This window comes from Protomyctophum parallelum (genome assembly GCF_964188405.1).
Source record: "Protomyctophum parallelum genome assembly, chromosome: 3".
NCBI classification, from domain to species: Eukaryota; Metazoa; Chordata; class Actinopteri; order Myctophiformes; family Myctophidae; genus Protomyctophum; species Protomyctophum parallelum.
This window is the reverse complement of record NC_139698.1, coordinates 23176541-23197352: the sequence shown is the minus strand read 5'-3', so window position 1 is coordinate 23197352 and position 20812 is coordinate 23176541. Positions and strand designations below refer to the sequence as shown.

Below are 20812 nucleotides of genomic sequence, written 5' to 3'. Positions count from 1 at the left end.
TCCATCACTCAGTGCAGCACGGTGCGGTTTGTGGCCGAGAGGGGGAATCGAATCGTTAATTATTCGGAGAATAGGAGTCATTATTATGGAGAGCTATTTGATCCCTTATACATGCCGCCCTTTTTCGGAGCTGAATCGTAAGAAGAGAGTTATTAAATAACAAGGAAAATACAAGGAAATCATATTCATAATAGGTCCCCTCATCACCTCATGAAAGGCGCACCATCATGCATGTAGGCTATCATTTGTAGATGTTGGGAGGGGTGTATGTAAAAAAAAAAAAAAAAAAAAAGTTTGATTCGTGCGAGCATTTCCACGCGCATCATGGCATTGCCAATTTGTTACGTTTGTGGATTATTGCTCTACCAGCAACTTGTATACCGTAGGCCTATAATAATAATAATTATTATTATTATTATTATTATTATATAGGCTAACAACAACGACGATAATAACAATAATGCCACATAAAGCACATTATCCATTGATTGAAATAGCCTACCGCCCTATGCGCCTTTGGGCTGCATATTGTATAGTGACAGTCGTCGAATTAGCCTAATTCAATAGTGTAGCTTCTTCTATTGACTCACCAGATGACAGTGATGAACCGGACAGGCTCGAACTGCTGGACGCTGCCATCCCAGTCCAGTCCGTCTTCGTCTGGCTTCCCTCCCGGTGGGTGGTGGGGGTGGTGGTAAGGTGCGCTCCGCGAGCCGGCTCACGTTCCCGGCGATGCCTCCATCACACGTCTCTCTCCCTCTCTCCTCGTTATTATTTAATTTTACCTTTAATTCGTGTCTTGGCTCGTATATATACACTAGCGGCCACGTCTGATGATGATCGATGTTTCTATTTTTCAGTCACGCATGTGTCAAAAATGTCTACTTGATCTTTCGATCACTTCTTCCACTAAATTCTTTCCCTGTGCGCCGTAGTGGTGGTGGTGGTGGTGGCGGCGCACACGCGCACACACTGCCGCATACTGGAGACTGGAGAGGTATACTTTCGCCCACTGGCAGGATAAAAATAGTCGTACAGACAAACTACTATAGCAGCAACACATGCACTTAGCACTTCTGCTAGTCACCCTCCATGGCATTCCAGTTTCATATAATGTTATATTTCTATAGCCCACGTTTCCTTCTGCAGAACTGTATTGAGCTCAGCTCGACCATAGTAATAGTTTCCAATCCATGTGCCACTTTAAGATTTACAATAAACACACCACACTCACTGCAACGTGGGCGCGCCGCCGCGCCTTCTTAAAGTGAAAGTCTGTGGGAAAATACTGAAAATAGTCTAGATACCATAGTCCAGAGGGACGACCTCGCAGTGGTTGGCTGGTTGGTTGTCAGGGCAACTATTGATGTGAGGAGGAGACTAATTGAATTGTAAAACACTGTGGCTAATGAATGATGGATGAATGATGGATGGACATGGATAGAGGCAGCTTGTTTATTAGTTATTTGTTGTGATTCAATGCTGAGATCATTGGTATTTATGTATTCACTTATAATGTCTTTATGTTTTAATGTGTGTGGTGTCCTCTTTTTTTCCCCCTTTTTTAAACGATATTTTTAGGCCTTTAATGATAGACCACAGTATAGTTTGACAGGAAAGGGGGAGAGAGATGAGGAGGGGGAAGACATGCAGCATAGGTCGTCGGGATCGGGACTCGAACCCGCGACACGCTGTCAGGCTGGATTACCGCAGCCTTAGGTGCCTGGACCGCTCGGCCGGCCCAGGCCGTGTGGTGTCTTCTTAACCAGGGCTCGCCTAAGAGATCTCTCCAGAGTCCAGGTAGTCCTCAGACAAGCCCTCCATCGTTGCTTCCAGTCATCCCGGTTCTCCATACTCATGGCCAGCTGGTTGGTAGTGGTACTTTGCCCATGTTGGTTCCCACAGCACCAATTTGCTGGCTGGCAAGAACTGCCAGAATGAGACATTGGCAGTGTCTCATTCTGGCTCACCCTTGGTATTCCCTCGTACAGAATCTTGTTGGTAACTCTGTGTACTCTTGCTGATGTCAAGTATATTGCATGCAGCATTCTGGTGTAGCGCCCATCTAGAGACTTCTGCAGGGTTGGCTTCAGGGTCCATAGCATTCACTGCCGTATAGATGAACAGGACTCCACCGTTGCATAGAAGAAGCCGAGTTTGCAGCAGTCTGAGTTTTTGACCGGGGGAGATTGGAGTTCCATACACTGGGCATGCCATTCATGCAAGTGTAGGCTAGGCTAGTAGAGTAGTGCCTTCCTCACTTTAAGATCTTGCTCGGTTGAGATGAGTCCCATCAGCACAGTGCCTCCTGTGAGATTAGAGATTAAACAAAGATCGATTGATTGATTGATTGATGTCTTTATTGACATAGGCAATACGTGAAGTTGTACATGCCTATCTATCAAGAGGATAAAACACAATAAACCTGAATAGAGCTTATTACATTGGTGTACTCGACTGTAAACTTGTAACCCCATGCCACATTTTGATGTTCAACCCAATTAAAAAATAAATACACCAATTTCTTAATAATTTACTTTTAAATCTCCCAGAAATAATGTATGTTATGAAAAACACACAAATCTAAGACACTAGTTTTCTAGTGTCTTAAATGTGTGTCTGTGTGTGAATCTTTACAGCATTGAAATTCAGGGCAAACCTATTTTCGAGAATACATTATTGTGGTGTTGTATGTATGTATCTCCATTCTATTAATTAGACAATGCTGCCCCCTCGTGTCAGCGCCTGACTACCATCCCTCCACGCTATGGGATATGTTCGCCTACTCATCACTTGATTGACTTGAACAAAGTTCCCTTAACGTAAACGTATGGCTGTCACAAACGTCTATAGGGCCTACTTATGGAAACTAGTTTTAAATAATGTAGGACGTTTCTATGACGTTTCTATATTATTGTAGTATGTATACATTTGTCTGTCAAACTGCTAATAAAGACAAAAGTATTCATTCAATAAATGAATCAATCACAAGTTGAATCCCCTATTTTGGGCACTACGTGGCAGCACAGTGACTAACGCCCGACCAACATCAGTATATCCACGAATATCCCAAGCCGTGTATATCCACGGCTTCTGTGACAATTACCTATTAAGGCTATAAACATGAGAGAGATGTGCGCGATGATTCCATTCACACCTCTCTCTATCTCTCTCTCTCTCTCTCTCTCTCTCCTCACATGACCATGACCATGAAATGGAAAGCAAAATACAGCACGATATATTTTCACATGTCACGCATACCGCATAGACTTGTTGGTGTAGGCTACTGCGCAATGGCATTTGGCCTGGATCCTTATTGGTAGGTTAATATCCAGTTATCCACAGTTTATCTGTAGCGGTCCGCAATTAACCTATTGTTCAAGCGTCACACTCCAATACAAATTAAACTATTTGAATAAAGGTTGTACACATCAGTGAAATTAACCTCTGGGAGTATTGAGAATTGAGAGAATGAGAGTGTAGGCCTAGCAAGCGCACCACAGATCATATAGGCTGCATGGCTAACAGGGCTTGGGCACTATACCCCTCTCTATCATTTGATAAAGGCATATTAAAAACATGACTTGTACACCCTATATATACCACTTCAAATTATAACAATCGGGCCATTGCGCTGAGCACTGCAGTGTTTTACCTATACTTGTGAGGACATCTGCTTGGATTCATGTGAGTGGGGCACCGACGATCTGCAAGCTCACAACGCGCTGCATGTGGACGCAATTGGAGCTTGTAGATCCACGGCTTGCCAAGCCGTGTATTATCATGTTATTATGGCAACATAGAATTTGCTATACTTGAGTACATTGAGTCATTGTATTGCGTTGTGCAGCACAACGCAATACAATGACTCAATGTACTCAAGTATAGCAATTATATTATTAATAATTAATAATTAATATTATATTTATTAACAGTTTGCAGAATTACAGTACATTTCAAGCACAACTTGTGCTTGAAATGTACTGTAATTCTGCAAACTGTTAATAAATACTTCAATCAATCAACCAATCAATACTTGTGCCTAACGTTATTGATTGATTGATTGAAATATTTATTAACAGTTTGTAGAATTTACAGTACATTTTAAGCACAAACTCAATACAAAGACTGTCAACTGTGAGTGGACGACCCAATTAAGCATTACACTTGTTTACAACAGGGTCCACATTGTTCAATTCATCAAAACATTTAAAGACATACAAACATTACACAGACGTTACACAGACGTACACACGCAACACTAATATGCTTTGTCGCAGTCGCAATATTAAACATGATCATACAATGCTATGTTAACATTCAGGGAACTGAACTGAACTCTCTCCCTACTAAGTATTAGAGTGGGATCAATATTCACTTTGCAGTTTATCTAGGTGTAGAGCGGATGCGGAAACCGAGCCTGTAATGTACGGTAATATATTATGTGCAAAATAATGACCGGATACGGTAGGCGTGCTCCAGACCGGATCAGAGCACTCAACTGTAAATAGAAACCAGGCTTTTTTTTATTGTGTACTGCGGAAACCTTATTGCGGAATCATTGCGGAATCATTTTAAAATAGTGTGAGCCAACAATCTGTCTCGAGAGAGACTTCAAGGAATATCGCTGACGCTGCAAGCCTGCAACACTCTAAAGTCTAAACAAACGAAAAGGGAAGTGATAAAAACTGTGTCACATGATCAGTCGAGTCCGTTTGATCATGTGACAGTTTCAGTCACAACATTGCAGACAGTCACAAATCACAACCACAGATATAAAAAGAACAGTCACATTTTGCCTGATCTGCTCAGCTGAGCAGCAACTAATTGGAAGACTCCTATAGAGGTTCACTGACTATACTGTCACAGCTGGCTACCGAGAAGAACACCACACATTACAAGGCAAGTTGTGTTTAGCTCACTATTACTCATATAGCCCTATATAGAATGTCTGTGATCTTTACATACATACATCTTTACATACACAGCCATAGATTGATTTGTCCCATCACCCGCGGTGTTTAATTATTAGACTGTTTAGACTGACAAGCGCGCATAAATCTGCTCCGCACGGCGTGTGTATAGGCTACTCACCCAATAAATAATTCCTAAGACTTTGAGTCAGATATTGTCCTAATACGTTCTGGCGGAAAACGTGTGTTTAGTCAAGCCACCTTTCCACGACGAGCGAGCTGCACACGGACGACATATCGTCTCTCATATCAGGGTGACACATGACACTGAATTTATCAATTGCTTGGATCAACAAACGTCATCACAAATTGACCAGGGGAGCACAAACGGGTGCGTTATTGCGATTGGTTAATTAATCACACCACCTTATAGGTTTAGGGGTGGCTGAAATCCGACACTGCCCCCCCCCCTCTTACTGTATTTGTATGTCATTAAATGTTCTGATATTAAAAAGTGTATCTTTGAAAAACAAAAAGAGTCCCGTCAGACACTTGCCAAAATGTTGCTCTTTAGTTTAATATAATAAAGAGCAACACTTTGGCAAGTGTCTGACAGTGTGCGGAACCTTCTTTGTTTTTCAAAGATACCCTTAGGCTTTTTAATTAATTAATGTTAATGTTCTTTCGCACCTAGCTGTCACTATAGTCTTCTGAGGTGTGCATTAAATGTTCTGATGAATTGAAAATGGAGGACCCGTCCCCCCCCATTGTAAACAAGCGCACTGCTTTTCTGGGTATTTCGATCCTAGACCTTGTATTGAACTGTGCTTTCCTTGAAATGTGCTTACTGCTCACTCTACAAACTACTGCGTCAGGCACCCAGAACTTGAGGCAAATAAATTGACTATGGGAGCCAACCCAGGGCAAAGTGGGTTGGCTCCCATACAGTCAATTTATTTGACTCTATGGGAGTCAAATAATTTGAGGGGAAATAAGTGTACCACCTATGTAGGTGGAAAGAAGGGAGGAGAAAGAAGCGTACCACCTATGTAGACGTGCTGCGGCGCGACAGCTTGGCTGACAACACTGCAGAGCTCAAGAACCTGATGTTGTGGATAGGAATTTGTGGAGGGCAGCGATCCAGGAATCCTGAGTTGGTGTTGGCTAGACCTCACTCTCGCAGCAACTAAATCAATCAATCAATCAATCAATCAGTGACACTATTAAAAGCATCTTACATTATTCCTAAATGCAGTCTACAGACAGTACACGCCTGGTGTGACATGAGGAGGGAGGGAGTGATTGTCTTTTGCAACTTGATATACAAAATGTATAAGGAGCTTGCTGCTGAAGGCAACAGCGGGCCTGTAGCTATTTGTAGCTATGTGAGCTGAGACTCTTTCTTTTGTGACAGAATGTTAATACGGGAGACGCTGAGCGTCGTCCTCCTGCTGTCGGCGTGTCTGGAGTTGGCGCAGGCGAGAGGCTGCTCCAGTTGGTTCTGCAGAAAGTCCCACCGTGTGAGCAGCAGCGCCTCCGGCGGAGCTGACCCTGGATCGCCACTCTTTCTCACGCCTTACCTGAAGAAAGGCAACATAGATGAAGGTACGCATCTTCACGACCCAGTTAGACCCGATGAACTCAGACCGAAACCCTGTAACTTCACAAGAAGCTAACTTCACAAGAACTTAAGAAGCTGAACATTTGGCGTCCAAAGAGTGAGAGAGTATAATTTGAGAGAGAATGAGGAAAGTACTATAGAGGGTATGTGCGTGACATCGTCATCAAACCAGGAAGTTATGCAGGAACGCCTACTGAGTGGCTAAAAACTACTTTCTGGCCTTGACAGCCCATACATCCAAACAGAAAAGTCATATCTAATTGCATTAAACGACATTAAACGATGTTAAACTCACTTTTCCTGCCACTCGATTTGCCATTCACTTTATGCATGCGCATAGGAAATGGCAATGAAGTAGGCTACAGCTATATCACCAGGACATTATAAGGATTAAGCAATGATGATTAGACTGTAGGCGATTAAAATAAAGTGAGACAAGTCACAGAACCGTAAACATCACTTCCATAAGGACAACATATATCTAGACATGTAAATGTACGTACATTAATTCATATACATAATCTATTATACTTGGTTCTTCCAACATACTCATTGCTTATTTATTGTTCCGTATATTACTGTACATTCTTCTGTATTTATTCTCTCATTGCAGCATTACTGTATTGCACTTCTGGCTAGACGCCAGTCACGCCACTCTTCATTTCATTGTCAAAGTAATTTGTATACTGTGTGCAGTGACAATAAATTGAATCTAGTGTAATCTAATCTAACATAGTCAAGGTGTCTCACGTGCAGGTGAGACATCACCTGATGATCACCTGATGAGACATCGGGTGATCAGTCTTCTGCATGAAGACCATGGTGTTTAGTTTAGTTTAGTTTTATTTGGCAGGAAATTCTATCCTCGCTGTTGTTTGACCAATTTAGGACGTTAGAATAGATTCTACAAAATGTCTTCTAAATCATGACAGTTTTCTGAAAAGCTTATGTTTCTATGTCCATGGTTTTCAAAACTCTTCATGTCCCCAAAAAATATATGTAATTGGCCGCCAAACCCTATCTGTGTTGTTCCAGCTAGGGAGCAAAGAAGCAAAGATTTGAGTTAAAAATGTTAGCTCTGAAAGAATATATATATATTAAGATTTGCGCCACATTTTCACAATCTTTAAAAAAAATGGCAGATCTACAAGCTCGTAGATGAGCTTGTAGATCTGCTATTTTTCAATAGCTAAAGTATAACATGATGCTTAAAACACCAAAAGGGGTTCCCGTCGGCGTCCTGAATGGTTTAACAGACTGACATGTTGTTGTGTTTTTAGCCAGGAGACTGAGTCTGGTGGGACCTCTGCCCAGTGACCCTGGTGTCAATGTCAAGAGCTACGCCGGGTACCTCACCGTCAACGAAAAGTACAACAGCAACATGTTTTTCTGGTTTTTCCCTGCACAGGTAAGGTAATCTGCCGGGATATTCTGTTTGGAATTCGGTGGGTTGTGGGGGAGTCAACATCGGTACACATACCACGCTATCTAGTATCGGTAAATATGTGATAATGAATTGCCCCCACATGTGCCTTTTGCACCCGGCCCACTCAGAGTAAAATAATGCAAGCTATGAGGATGTTTTATTTTATTTAGGCTGTACACACCTGTTTGAATACCAAAGTCTAAATCGGGACTACTCAGACGGCTCAGAATTTTGCCGCTCTGCAAAATAACAAAAGTCCAAGGCCTGCAAGCTAAAAATAAGGAAACTCACAGTAAAAAAAATTCCACATTTCCACGAGGCCAGACCTCAATGAACAAAAACACTGATTGTAGAGCCTCACCAATAGGTCCTACGGCGAGGGTCAATAGTATTGGCTTAAGTTTGACGCGTGCACATAAAGATTCAATGTCCAGAGAGTTGTGTCATTTTCGATATGTCAATCCATTTTATTCACATAAAGCCATAGATAAACTCACTTGATATAACAGGACATGAACACAGCATATATAGCGTCACGGTCAAACCGTTTGGCTTCCCCTATTGCACACCTGAGTGCGCCCAACTGACGGGTAATAATGGTGACCAAGGTAACCACCCACCCTCTGACAATTTCACAGCATTCATTTAGACAAACGAAACTAAATAAAATAGGAAGGCAATTTGGCTCCAACACTAATGATGAAGTTACAAAATGAGTCTGCATTCACATAATGAACAGATTTTCACAGGCCAATGAATAAATAAGTGGTTAATACTCGGCTGACTGACATCAGGCCATATCACTTTCTCTTGGAACAAACAATCAATACCTACAATCTTGTTCAAAACGATTATTGCTATGACCATGATGGGCCGCATATACATTAAGCAGGGGCCACATGCGGCCCACGGGTTGAGTAGCACTGGTCTAAATCTAAGTATATTGAGAATGTCTCCTACTAGGGTCTGGGCCAATAGATGTTCGTGTTCCTGTGCATTTACCATAGCTTGCCAAAGGCATTTTAGGTTGCAAACCCAATGTCAAATGCCTAATATACTGTAGTCTGTGGATGATATCCAATATATGTTTTGTGCATTGCTGTGTAGACCAACAGTACTTGATTGCTTGTTATTTAGTAAAATGTAAAAAAAAATACATGCTATAATCATGCAGAGGATAACACACAAAGTATGACACACTGTACTTATTCAGTGGCGGTTCTCTATTTAGTCTGACTCAGCACCGAAGCTGTTTATTACATTGCTGTATGTATGCTGTATTTATGTAGCCTACTTTTTCTTTTGAGACCTTTATACTTTGTCTTCTTATCCTGAAGCGGTCTGTCTTTGCTCTATTGTAGATTGATCTCTTTCATAATATTTACAGCTGTAGCAGTCAGCAGATATACGGGAATGAGAGGGAACAGCATGTGACACATTCGCTAGCCTTAGCCCATCCGTCTTCAAACTGTTCAAGCGTTGCCGCAATTAATGCAAAACCATTGATGGCCCTCTCAGCCTGATTGGCTGAGATGGCATGCAATTACATGATATTTTATAATTGCTTTAAAAATGTATTAAAAATAAATGCATGCCATTTTAACATTAACATGTTTTTAAATGTACAGTTGTACTGTCTGTAGGTAGATCCATAAGTCATAACACACATGGCTTAGGCAGACATACTGTAACTGATCACATCTTTTCACAATGAAAGCATTTTTATTTCCGACTATGGGAGACTGCAGTGACTGCTTAGTGCTCACTAACATGTAAAAGGCCTACTGTCTTCTATTACTAGAAGTATCACCTTTTATTTTACCAGTAAGACGCCTTGAAGGCGAGTAGCGACCGCTAGGGCCGGAAATAATGCCGGAATAATGTCACTTAATTCTTTTATTTTTTTTAAATCAAAGGCTACTTAATATCCAAATCCAACAGATAAACAAGTGCAGCAAGAGCCTATACAAAGTGTCGCCACAAGATGGTGCTCAAATCATAGCTTTAGTTCAAGATCCAGATCGCTTTACTTAACTGGCATGAAAGGCTCACTTCAGAACTAAAGTTGTCAAAGCATCCAAATGATGCTATTTGTTTGATTTTATTCCAATGTTAAATAAAATGTACTCCTTTACTTTCCATGTGTTGGTGTTCTGCAGGTGAGACCAGACACGGCTCCAGTGCTGCTGTGGCTCCAGGGGGGGCCTGGAGGGACCTCCATGTTTGGACTCTTTGTGGAACATGGACCATACTTCGTGTACAAGAACCTGACTGGTACAGTGTGGCTGTTCAGACTGGCAGCCCCAATGTCCACATGTTTGGCTTTTACAGACCGTATACGGACAGCAACTCACAACGTGTTGTGAGCTTGTAGATCGGCTATTTTCGCAGAGCGATATATGACACAGTTATAAGTTGAGCATTACTCGCGCTTGCGAGTAATGCTTGCAAATAACTCAGTCCTAAAGATTGTATTTGAGAATCAAATCGTACTAGCCTTGCATGTTCAAAGCCAGAGTGATTCATATAAACCCAGAGGTCTTCCAAAGTTATTCAGGCCGAAGACCCCTGAGAGAGAGAGAGAGATTAAGCAGGGACCCCCACTACATATAGCATAACATGCAAATCGACATTAACATGAATGCAACCATGATGACAGTACCGTCAAATAAGTCTGTGAAGCTAACTATCTATGAAAAGGTTTAATCTACATGTTTAATAATTGGTCAACTTGACCGCTGGCTCTGTACTTCCCCATCACACAAAGACCTAGTGGACCTCTGTAGTTACTCTGAGGACCCCCTGTTGAAGACCCATGATATATATATATATATATATATATACACATCCTTCGTATAAACGCGTCCTTCCACGGCAACTCTCTTAACACCCAATCTTTCCTCTCTTTGCAGTCGGTTCGAGGGAATACTCTTGGGCGTCGAGCTATTCAGTGCTGTATATCGACAATCCCGTAGGTATTTGTTTGATCATTAAACAAATGGGGGAGGGAGGGAGAGCGGGTGGACTGATAAAGATGGTTACTTGGGGGGGGGGGCACGGTGGCACAGCAGCACAGTGGCACAGCGACAGTCGGTAGCGCTGTCGCCTCACAGCTAGAAGGTCCCGGGTTTGATTCCCGCTGGAAGCGTGCTCTCTCCTCCGCGTCATCGGTGCCCATACCCGAGACGGGGTTGGCGAAAGGGCCCTTCTGTGTGGAGTTTGCATGTTCTCCCCGTGTCCTGTAGGCCGTAGGGTACTGTAGGTACCCTCACAAAAAAACATGCAGTAATCCTGGTCTCTAAACTACCTCCCCCTGGCCAGCCGGGGCGCCTGATGGAGGGGAAAGGAACTGGTCGGAATAACGTGTTCCTTCCACGCGCTACGTCCGGCCGGGGAAACTGGGTGAAAAAATGGGTTGCAAAATCATGGAAAAAAAAAAAAAAGATTGTTTCTTATATACACCGACTAACAATAAATGAATGGTGTAGTGACTGTAGTATTTACTAATCGATATTTATGTCTATGTCCGGTGTATATTTGTGCTTGTGGCAGGTTGGAACAGGCTTCAGTTTCACAGACGATGACCGGGGCTTTGCTCAGAACCAGGAAGATGTTGGCAGAGACCTGTATAGGTAACACGACTAGCTGGAGCATCACTAGTAGTACGAGTCGAAATATTAGCAGGTTTCACTAGTAGTAGAATCCATAGTAATAGCAGTGATGGTATCAATGGTGGTCATAATAATGTTGATATACAAACATGGCAAGTAAGACAGGCATGTATCATGACCAAATAATACTAAGGGTTGCATGGCCCCTTTGGGAATCTCTGACTTATGTTTCGGGCCAGTGATCTATGAATCATGATGTCTGTCAGCTATGACGTACATGACTCTAAATTTGAGCAAGGTTCCAGACAGATTAGAGCCCCTGACTTAAGTTCTATTATGACATTTAAGTGAAATATTTCAAAAAAGTATAAAATGCATGCTTTTCTTTTTGGTTGTGGCACAAGAAATGTGTCACACAGCATTTCTTGAGCTACTGTAAGCTCCAGACACACAGACTGACACTCTTATAAACTGCTCGACTCCTGTAGAGTTTGAGATGCCGTAAAATAGGCATACAAGAACCAAGTATGCATGAAAAGGAACTAACGTGTAAAAATGGCAATGATCAAACCAGACGCATAACACCTTTTTTTTTTTTTTTTAAGTAAATTTTATTCAAAGAGAAAGATTTCACAGGTTTCACAGACAGAGAATATGACTCTTTGTTTCTTTTTACATTTTCTCCCACAACTCCCCTCCCAGTCATCCCCACCCACCATCCCTCCCCACGCATAACACCTTTTGTCTGTGAAATATGTGTTGCCAGGTTATTTAAAATGGTCTTAACCATGAATCACTAATAACGCTTCTCTCCTGTCCCATCCCCATCTCTCTATCCAGTGCATTGACTCAGTTCTTCCAGATCTTCCCAGAGTATCAGGCCAATGACTTCTATGCCACTGGCGAGGTACTGTATGTAGTTGCGTCTTTTAAAACCGTTATTATTAATTTACAATACTGACATGGATTCAAACGCGCATCGTCAGTCTTAATTACCATCTAGTTTGCGGCTTTATCTTTTATCAGTATCCGAGCCCTGGCTGGCGGCGGCTCTAACGACCTAATTTCCCCTCTGGGATCAATAAAGTTGCATCTTATCTTGTTGTCGAAAGGGGTTGATTATTATGCAGGTCTCATGCACACAGCCAGAGACCATGATTAACATTATATAATTTAACTGCACAAGAGCCAGCGAGAGAGACGAAAACACTTTGACAGTTGTTTAGCTAGGCAGTCAATCCCAGCATCTTGAAATACCACTGCTGCTGGCATCTAAACTAATGGCCTAATTAAAACGCTCCTCCTCCGTTTATATTCCCGGCATTCAGCCCATGCTTTTTATTCAAGGGTGACTCGAGTGCAACGGCAGTGCAAAACCTAACTTTATACGTCAACGCAGCCAAATGTTGCGTTTTTGTTCAAGGTCAAATCCACTAGAGATGTTCTCCAGTGATTTGAAATTAATTTCTCTTTCTTGTGTCTCTGTCCTTGCAGTCGTATGCCGGGAAGTATGTTCCTGCTATCAGTTACTACATTCATAAAAGCAACGCCAATGCCAAGGTTAAAATCAACCTCCAAGGAATGGCCATCGGGGATGGACTCTGCGACCCGGAACTGGTATGTTTCCGAATTTGAGCACATTTTGATTTTATACAGCCGAGTAGTTTTCTCAGCCAAGATGTCTGATTGGTCCTATTGGGGTGTGTATTGGATTTATCAAAGTCGTGCTGCTTAATTGGTAACTGTATTTCGTTGCTGTACTGTATCAACAACTCCTCTGGCATCCCAGGTGCTAGTTGGCAAAAAAATAAAAACTTTCAGACTTAAGCATAAACACTGAGCACCGTTGTGTTAAATGATTTAATTTGTCAAGGTGTTGAATGTGTGTGTTGGGCTACCATAAAACACAGACGATGGTCCAAGTTTCACAACTTTTGGTTTGTGTACTGAGTGGAGTGACCAACTGGAACTCATTTTTATGAAAGTTCCATTAACACCCCGGCAGCAACCTGCCCTCGTCCTGTGATTCACTTTTGAGTTTTAATGCGAGTGCTTTGCTACAGTACGCTATGCCGCTGTCAATCAAACCGTAGTAGGGTGTTTGATGAAGAACGACAACTAGCTTACTGTTCTCTGATGGTTGACGACGGTGATTTCGTCGACTAATACTATGACGAAAACTGGCCGACTACCTTTTTTTTTTTTTTTTTTTCACCGACTAAAACAAAATGAAAACTAAAGCTATATGACTAAGCTAAATATATTGACAATTTCGTCAACAAATAAAAACTAGACTGAAAATGTTAGGAAGGGACTAAGTGGACAAGAGAGCCAGTATCTAGACTGGTAAAAGGTCATTTTACACAGATTTTACAAGCTCACAACACGGGTAGATCGGCTATTTTCAGCAAGTGTAAAATAAAATCTGTCATTACGACGGCATCAATGCATTTTAGTCTACATTCTAGTCGACTAAATCAACCGACTAAAATCGTATGATATTCAGTCTACTAAAACTAGACTAAGGGCCGATTCATACTCCTATTTTAGAGCCGAATAAAAGTCTGTTCGGCTCTGTAGAGCCTACAATGTGACGTAATTTGAGGTACCGTCCTAAAGTCGGCTCTTCGGTGCTACTGAAAATTTCTGACGAGCCGAAATCATTTCGGCACTAAAAATAGGAGTATGAATCGGCCCTAACACTAAAACGTTCCAGGTGATGACAAATGTGCCTAAAACTAAATAAACTATTCAAGAGAGACTATGACTAAAATCTAAATGTTGCTGTCGGAGTCAACACTGCCTGTGTGTGTTCTGCTGGGCGTGTTTCAGATGCTGGGCGGCTACGCTGACTTCTTGTACCAGACGGGGATGATCGATGAGTTGCAGAGACAGTATGTGGTCCGGCAGACGGACGCCGGCGTTCGCTTCATCCAGCAGCAGAAATGGGTGGAGGCGTTTGAGGTGGGAGCGGTACTGTTGATGACTCCATTAAGTGACTCCATTGAGTCCATTAACCCATTTTGACCTGAGATCAGATTAAAAAAATGTCTTCTACATCCTGACAGTTTTCTAAAAAAGCTATGTTTTCATGTCAGTCGTTCTTCGATTTTTCAAAAATAGCAGAACTACAAGCTCGTAGCTTAGCCACAGAGTGGCGCGCTATGAGCTTGTGGGTCTGCTATTTTTCAATAGCTAAAGCATAACATAATGCTAACACCAAAAGGGGTTCCTGCTCCAAAATGGGCTAATACTATGACAACAAAAGGTTTGTCTAATACTATGACAACAAAATGTTCGTCGACTACCCTTTTTTATTTTCACTGACTAAAACTAAATGAAATTAAAACTAAGCTATGATGACTAAAACTAAGACAAAATATATTGACAATTTCATCAACAAATTAAAAACTAGACTAAAATGTTAGGAAGGGACTATAGTGGACAAGAGATCCAGTATAAGTCATTTTACACTTGGTTGCATGCTGAAAATGGCAAATCTGCTATTTTTTTAATTAACACTGGGTGGGAGACTATCGAGGGCCGTCATTTTAGTTTGAAGAATCTTTTTTTATGCACAGATGTCGTGCTTGTGAGCGCACTTATATGATTTAGGTGGGAAATGAGTTCTTTGTCATAAAAAGGTTTTTTTCTTTTCTTCTATTGACCGGTCTGATTGATCAAACGTTAAACTAATTTATGTCATCCACAGAATGCCATGGACATCATTTAATGTTTTTGTAATCCTATTTTTCTCTTTTTTTAGTTCGTAAATAAATGTTAACCACTTTAAACCCGCTGTCCCTACTTTTGGGCGTGTTATTACAGGCAACATTTCAAATGACTTCAAAATGGAGAAAATATCTGCAAGCTTCATGGAACGACTAAGTAGGCTATACTGTATAGAGTATATGGGCTAAGTAGTTAACAAGAGCATACTGTTCCTTGTAGCTTATTATGCCTAAGCATGTCGTCCATCTCTGTTCCTTGTAGATTATTATGCCTAAGCAGTAAGCAGGTCGTCTCACCTCACCCCTGCCCACTTTCACAGGCTGGAATGGCTTAGGGTTGACGACAGAGTACAGCATCTTGCAATGGGTCTGGTCCACAAGACTCGCTACACCACCAAGATACCCATGTACCTGTTAAATACTTCCTTAATGTTAACAAAGTCCACACCCACAACACCAGAGGGAGTGCAACAAACCATGTGCAACCCAGATTCGGCACAAACAAGGGACTAAATTCATTTAGCTCCTATGCCACCAAAATGTGGAACGCCCTACCAACAGTCATCTCTCAAAGGGCACCTACGGACGGCTGCAATTCGAAACTGGCCCCCGTAAAATCTGTATCCCCCACCCACCCCCTTTTCCCCCTCACTGTATATGTTTCTTTTCCCTTTTTACCTCTTATGATGATTTCCTGTTTTGACTATATAGTTGTGTATATTCTTTACGTCTCTAAATGTTTTGATGAATTGAAAATGGTGGGACCTATTGTAAACAAGGGGCGGCGGTGGCTCAGGGGTAGAGTGCCTGGATGGTAACCGCAAGGTTGCCAGTTCGAACCCGGGCTCCCCCAGAGTTACTGTCGAAGTGTCCTTGAGCAAGACACTGAACCCCTAATTGCTCCCGATGTGCTAGTTGGTGCCTTGCATGGTTTCCGCTGCCATCGGTGTATGAATGTGTGTGTGAATGGGTGAATGTAATGCACAATCTCTGTAAAGCGCCTTGGATAAAGGCGCTATATAAATGCACCATTTTCCGAGATTTAATGAGTGTAATGCTTTTATGGTGTCGTCCACTCACATATAACAGTTTTTGTATTGAGATGTACTGTAATTCTGCAAACTGTTAATAAATCAAAAGTCTTGTCTCCATGTTCTTCAGGTGTTTGACAGGTTGCTGAATGGCGACGTGGACCCCTACCCCTCGTTCTTCCAGAATGCCACGGGCTGCACCAACTATTACAACTACATGTCGTGTCAGGTACACTGAATTTACCCACAGCTCACGCCTCAACCGTACAGTAACTAACCCATTTAGGCCTGACGTCAATTTTTTTTAAATGTCTTCTAAATCCTGACAGTTTGCTCAATATTTCATGTCAAGGACCCCAAAAATGATATGTAATTGGCCTCCGGCCACCATCTGAAAATATGTTGTTCCAGGGGACGCCCCCCCCCCCGCTTGAAGCTTTAAGATTTAAGTTAAAAACATTCGTTCTGAAAAAATATATTCCAAATTTCCGCCACATTTTCACGATAAAAAAAAAAAATAGCTAAATTATAACTGTTTAAAACACCAAAAGGGGTTCCCGCCCCAAAATGGGCTAATTACCCAGCTCGTGCCTCAAACCGTACAGTAACTAATATACCTTTGGACACTAACCTTTTGAGTCTTCCATAGTTTTGCGTTTAGCGTGCACGGAAATATACAAAAATAAACAAATGTGCATTGATATCTCCTGCTGACTTATTTGTTGTATCACCTAGTCAGGATGTTGATGGTGTAAAGCAGCCACTGTTAATAATGTATTGATCCGGTCCTTTTTTGTCTTTGGTAATGAGGACAACCAATGCTCTTGACATGGTCTCTCTTAAAAATAATCACTGTTTCTATCGTTTGATCCAATCTTGTCCTTCTGTTGTGAGTGAGGAGGGCATGTGAAAATCAGATCTTCAAAAATGTCTTGTTTTTCATCTCTTTACTTTGTGCATTTGTCCTTAAAACACCTGCAACTAGGCACATTAGTCCTCAAAACACCTGCAACTAGACACATTAGAGTCCTCAAAACACCTGCAACTAGGCACATTAGAGTCCTCAAAACACCTGCAACTAGGCACATTAGTCCTCAACACCTGCAACTAGACACATTAGTCCTCAAAACACCTGCAACTAGTCACATTAGTCCTCAAAACACCTGCAACTAGGCACAGAGTCCTCAAAACACATGCAACTAGGCACAGAGTCCTCAAAACACATGCAACTAGGCACATTAGAGTCCTCAAAACACATGCAACTAGGCACATTAGAGTCCTCAAAACACATGCAACTAGGCACATTAGAGTCCTTAAAACACCTGCAACTAGGCACATTAGAGTCCTTAAAACACATGCAACTAGGCACATTAGAGTCCTTAAAACACCTGCAACTAGGCACATTAGAGTCCTTAAAACACATGCAACTAGACACATTAGAGTCCTTAAAACACATGCAACTAGGCACATTAGAGTCCTTAAAACACATGCAACTAGGCACATTAGAGTCCTTAAAACACATGCAACTAGGCACATTAGAGTCCTTAAAACACATGCAACTAGGCACATTAGAGTCCTTAAAACACATGCAACTAGGCACATTAGAGTCCTCAAAACACATGCAACTAGTAGACCGTGAGCCAGGGGGGTTTGTTTGTACCATTTGGGGGATTAATGCTCATAGTGATTTTTGTGAAGCTATACATGTCTAGAGTCAGAAAATATGTGATAGCATTGCACCAGAGGTAGCTTTATTGGTGTTATCATGCATTTTATTATACAACAATAGGCGAAAATTACATGGGTCAATATATGAAAACATACAACTTAACCCCCTAAAATAAAATATACAAAATGTTTTTCCAATTGATTCTGGTACCTTTAGGTATGCTTGAGAACATAGTGAAAATCTAGTAAAATATATTTTCCAGAAAGGCGTCATTTTCAATATCTAATATGGCTGAGGGGCTTAAAATGGCCATATGAGCAAGGGGGGTTGGTCTGTACCACCTAGGGGACTAATGCTCAAAGTGATTTTTGTGATATACATGGTATTGGTATACATGTCTAAAGTAAAGACAAGTAAGACGCGCAAACACGAGAAGCGAACACAGTTTATAAATTGCAATAACAATTAGCATAAATTAGCAATTATTGAGTGTGTGGTACTGTACAATTTGTGAAAATAGGGCCGCCACGAGAAGGCTCAGCACCGCTAGCCCCCTATATATTTTATATATATGTTTTTTGGATTTTTCTTTTTATATAAATATTTTTTGTCTTTGTTGTTTTATACTTTTTTTTTCTTTTCTTTTTTTTAGCTTTTTTCCATCAAGTTTTGTTTGAAATTTCTACAGTGACAACTGCAGTTTACTTTGCTGTCCATACCTTCACAGCCTAATAATCAAAATCATTGTCCAAGTCTTCAACGTCTTCATCTGAACTTTACACACTCTCTGAGGTGGATGCCTGGTTCTCACAGTCTGCCAGTCTACACATCAGTACACTTGAGGCCATTTGCACACACACATTTTGGGAGTGAACATATCTTTGTACAGTTACAGGCCAGTAGATCCAGGACAGCATCAGGTGCAGGCTGGCCTTCCATCCAGTGCACCACCAACTGTTCAGATTCCCCTTCTCTCTCCATCTTCCATCCTCTGCCAACAGGGCTGGGAACTTGTGGGTCCTGCTACAAGCATCTTCTCCATATACCAGCCTGGTAGTTAGCTCGCTGTGCATGTTTTGTTAAACAGTCATTACATGGTGGGAGTTGATGACTTTCAATTTCACCTTTTTTGGCACAGAAAAGATGATACCTGAGCTCATTGATCTTGGTGGTTGAGGCTTTTGGGACATACTTGAGACATGTAAATACCTCTAGTTTGTCCATCAGTTCTGGGGAAAGGTCCCATTCCGTACCCAACTCAAAGAATGTGTCCTGTATTTCCCTGTTGCTGGTGAGAAGTTTTAGGGCACTTGTTTTCCCTTTGCCTGCAAAGGCACTTACAGTGTCACATCCAGTATATGCATGCAACCCAATGAGAGCCCTACAAACCTCCAAGCCAACAGAGGCAGCAACTTTCTGATGTCTACAAGCCTTGTACGGGTTCTTGTGCCACATTTCTGGAACAGTGGGGCCATAATCCTGTCACAGAATGCTAAAGACATAATGAAAACATCAGTGTCTTCTAAGCAGATGACTACAGACCTTGACCAAAGTCAGCAACAAAACCAGTCTCATTAAATTCATTGTGCATGAATGGAGGAATGCAGAATATAGATCAAAGCTACAGGGAAAGATTCTTTATGCAACTGTGAATGACACATGTTACAGAATTACGTCCCAAGACAGTGAGGAGGTGTCTGCTCTTCAATGTCAACAAGAAGAAGCAGATGGTCGCCTACTTCTCCATGCTGCCCATGCCACAAGAGAGGGATACCAGTCTGTAGTCATCTGCTCAGAAGACACTGATGTTTTCATTATGTCTTTAGCATTCTGTGACAGGATTACGGCCCCACTGTTCCAGAAATGTGGCACAAGAACCCGTACAAGGCTTGTAGACATCAGGAAAGTTGCTGCCTCTGTTGGCTTGGAGGTTTGTAGGGCTCTCATTGGGTTGCATGCATATACTGGATGTGACACTGTAAGTGCCTTTGCAGGCAAAGGGAAAACAAGTGCCCTAAAACTTCTCACCAGCAACAGGGAAATACAGGACACATTCTTTGAGTTGGGTACGGAATGGGACCTTTCCCCAGAACTGATGGACAAACTAGAGGTATTTACATGTCTCATGTATGTGTCCCAAAAGCCTCAACCACCAAGATCAATGAGCTCAGGTATCATCTTTTCTGTGCCAAAAAAGGTGAAATTGAAAGTCATCAACTCCCACCATGTAAGGACTGTTTAACAAAACATGCACAGCGAGCTAACTACCAGGCTGGTATATGGAGAAGATGCTTGGAGCAGGACCCACAAGTTCCCAGCCCTGTTGGCAGAGGATGGAAGATGGAGAGAGAAGGGGAATCTGAACAGTTGGTGGTGCACTGGATGGAAGGCCAGCCTGCACCTGATGCTGTCCTGGATCTACTGGCCTGTAACTGTACAAAGAAATGTTCACTCCCAAAATGTGTGTGTGCAAATGGCCTCAAGTGTACTGACATGTGTAGACTGGCAGACTGTGAGAACCAGGCATCCACCTCAGAGAGTGTGGAAAGTTCAGATGAAGACGTTGAAGACTTGGACAATGATTTTGATTATTAGGCTGTGAAGGTATGGACAGCAAAGTAAACTGCAGTTGTCACTGTAGAAATTTCAAACAAAACTTGATGAAAAAAAGCTAAAAAAAAGAAAAGAAAAAACTATGGGCAAATGTATTTATCTACAGTTTGAATTGGAATTTAGTGTTGAATACAGCTACTCAATCTAAACACTCCTCTCTCTTCGTTCAGTTATGTAGCACTGTCTAATCTCCACTG

The 20812-nt window shown here is 41.8% G+C and overlaps 2 protein-coding genes across 4 annotated transcripts in view; one reads left to right on the top strand and one right to left on the bottom strand.

Annotated features, from left to right (window-relative positions):
* Window positions 1-1492, bottom strand: part of chn2 (chimerin 2) — a 76390-nt gene extending 74898 nt beyond the window's left edge. For all 3 annotated transcript variants that reach the window (XR_014569069.1, XM_083761581.1, XM_083761582.1), the window contains exon 1: window positions 591-1492. Coding sequence is in view for 2 of the 3 variants with exons in the window: in XM_083761581.1 (XP_083617707.1) it covers window positions 591-639 (49 nt within the window). In the remaining variant the exon portion in view is untranslated. The remainder of the gene's footprint in view (window positions 1-590) is intronic.
* A 3271-nt stretch (window positions 1493-4763) lies between these two features.
* The window catches only part of cpvl (carboxypeptidase vitellogenic like), a 21033-nt gene continuing 4984 nt past the window's right edge, over window positions 4764-20812 (top strand). Inside the window, exons 1-10 of the mRNA XM_083760689.1 lie at window positions 4764-4902; window positions 6328-6518; window positions 7815-7942; window positions 10120-10234; window positions 10873-10931; window positions 11513-11592; window positions 12412-12478; window positions 13066-13188; window positions 14404-14535; window positions 16464-16562. Coding sequence (XP_083616815.1) covers window positions 6329-6518; window positions 7815-7942; window positions 10120-10234; window positions 10873-10931; window positions 11513-11592; window positions 12412-12478; window positions 13066-13188; window positions 14404-14535; window positions 16464-16562 — 993 coding nt within the window. The 5' untranslated portion in view covers window positions 4764-4902; window position 6328. The remainder of the gene's footprint in view (window positions 4903-6327; window positions 6519-7814; window positions 7943-10119; window positions 10235-10872; window positions 10932-11512; window positions 11593-12411; window positions 12479-13065; window positions 13189-14403; window positions 14536-16463; window positions 16563-20812) is intronic.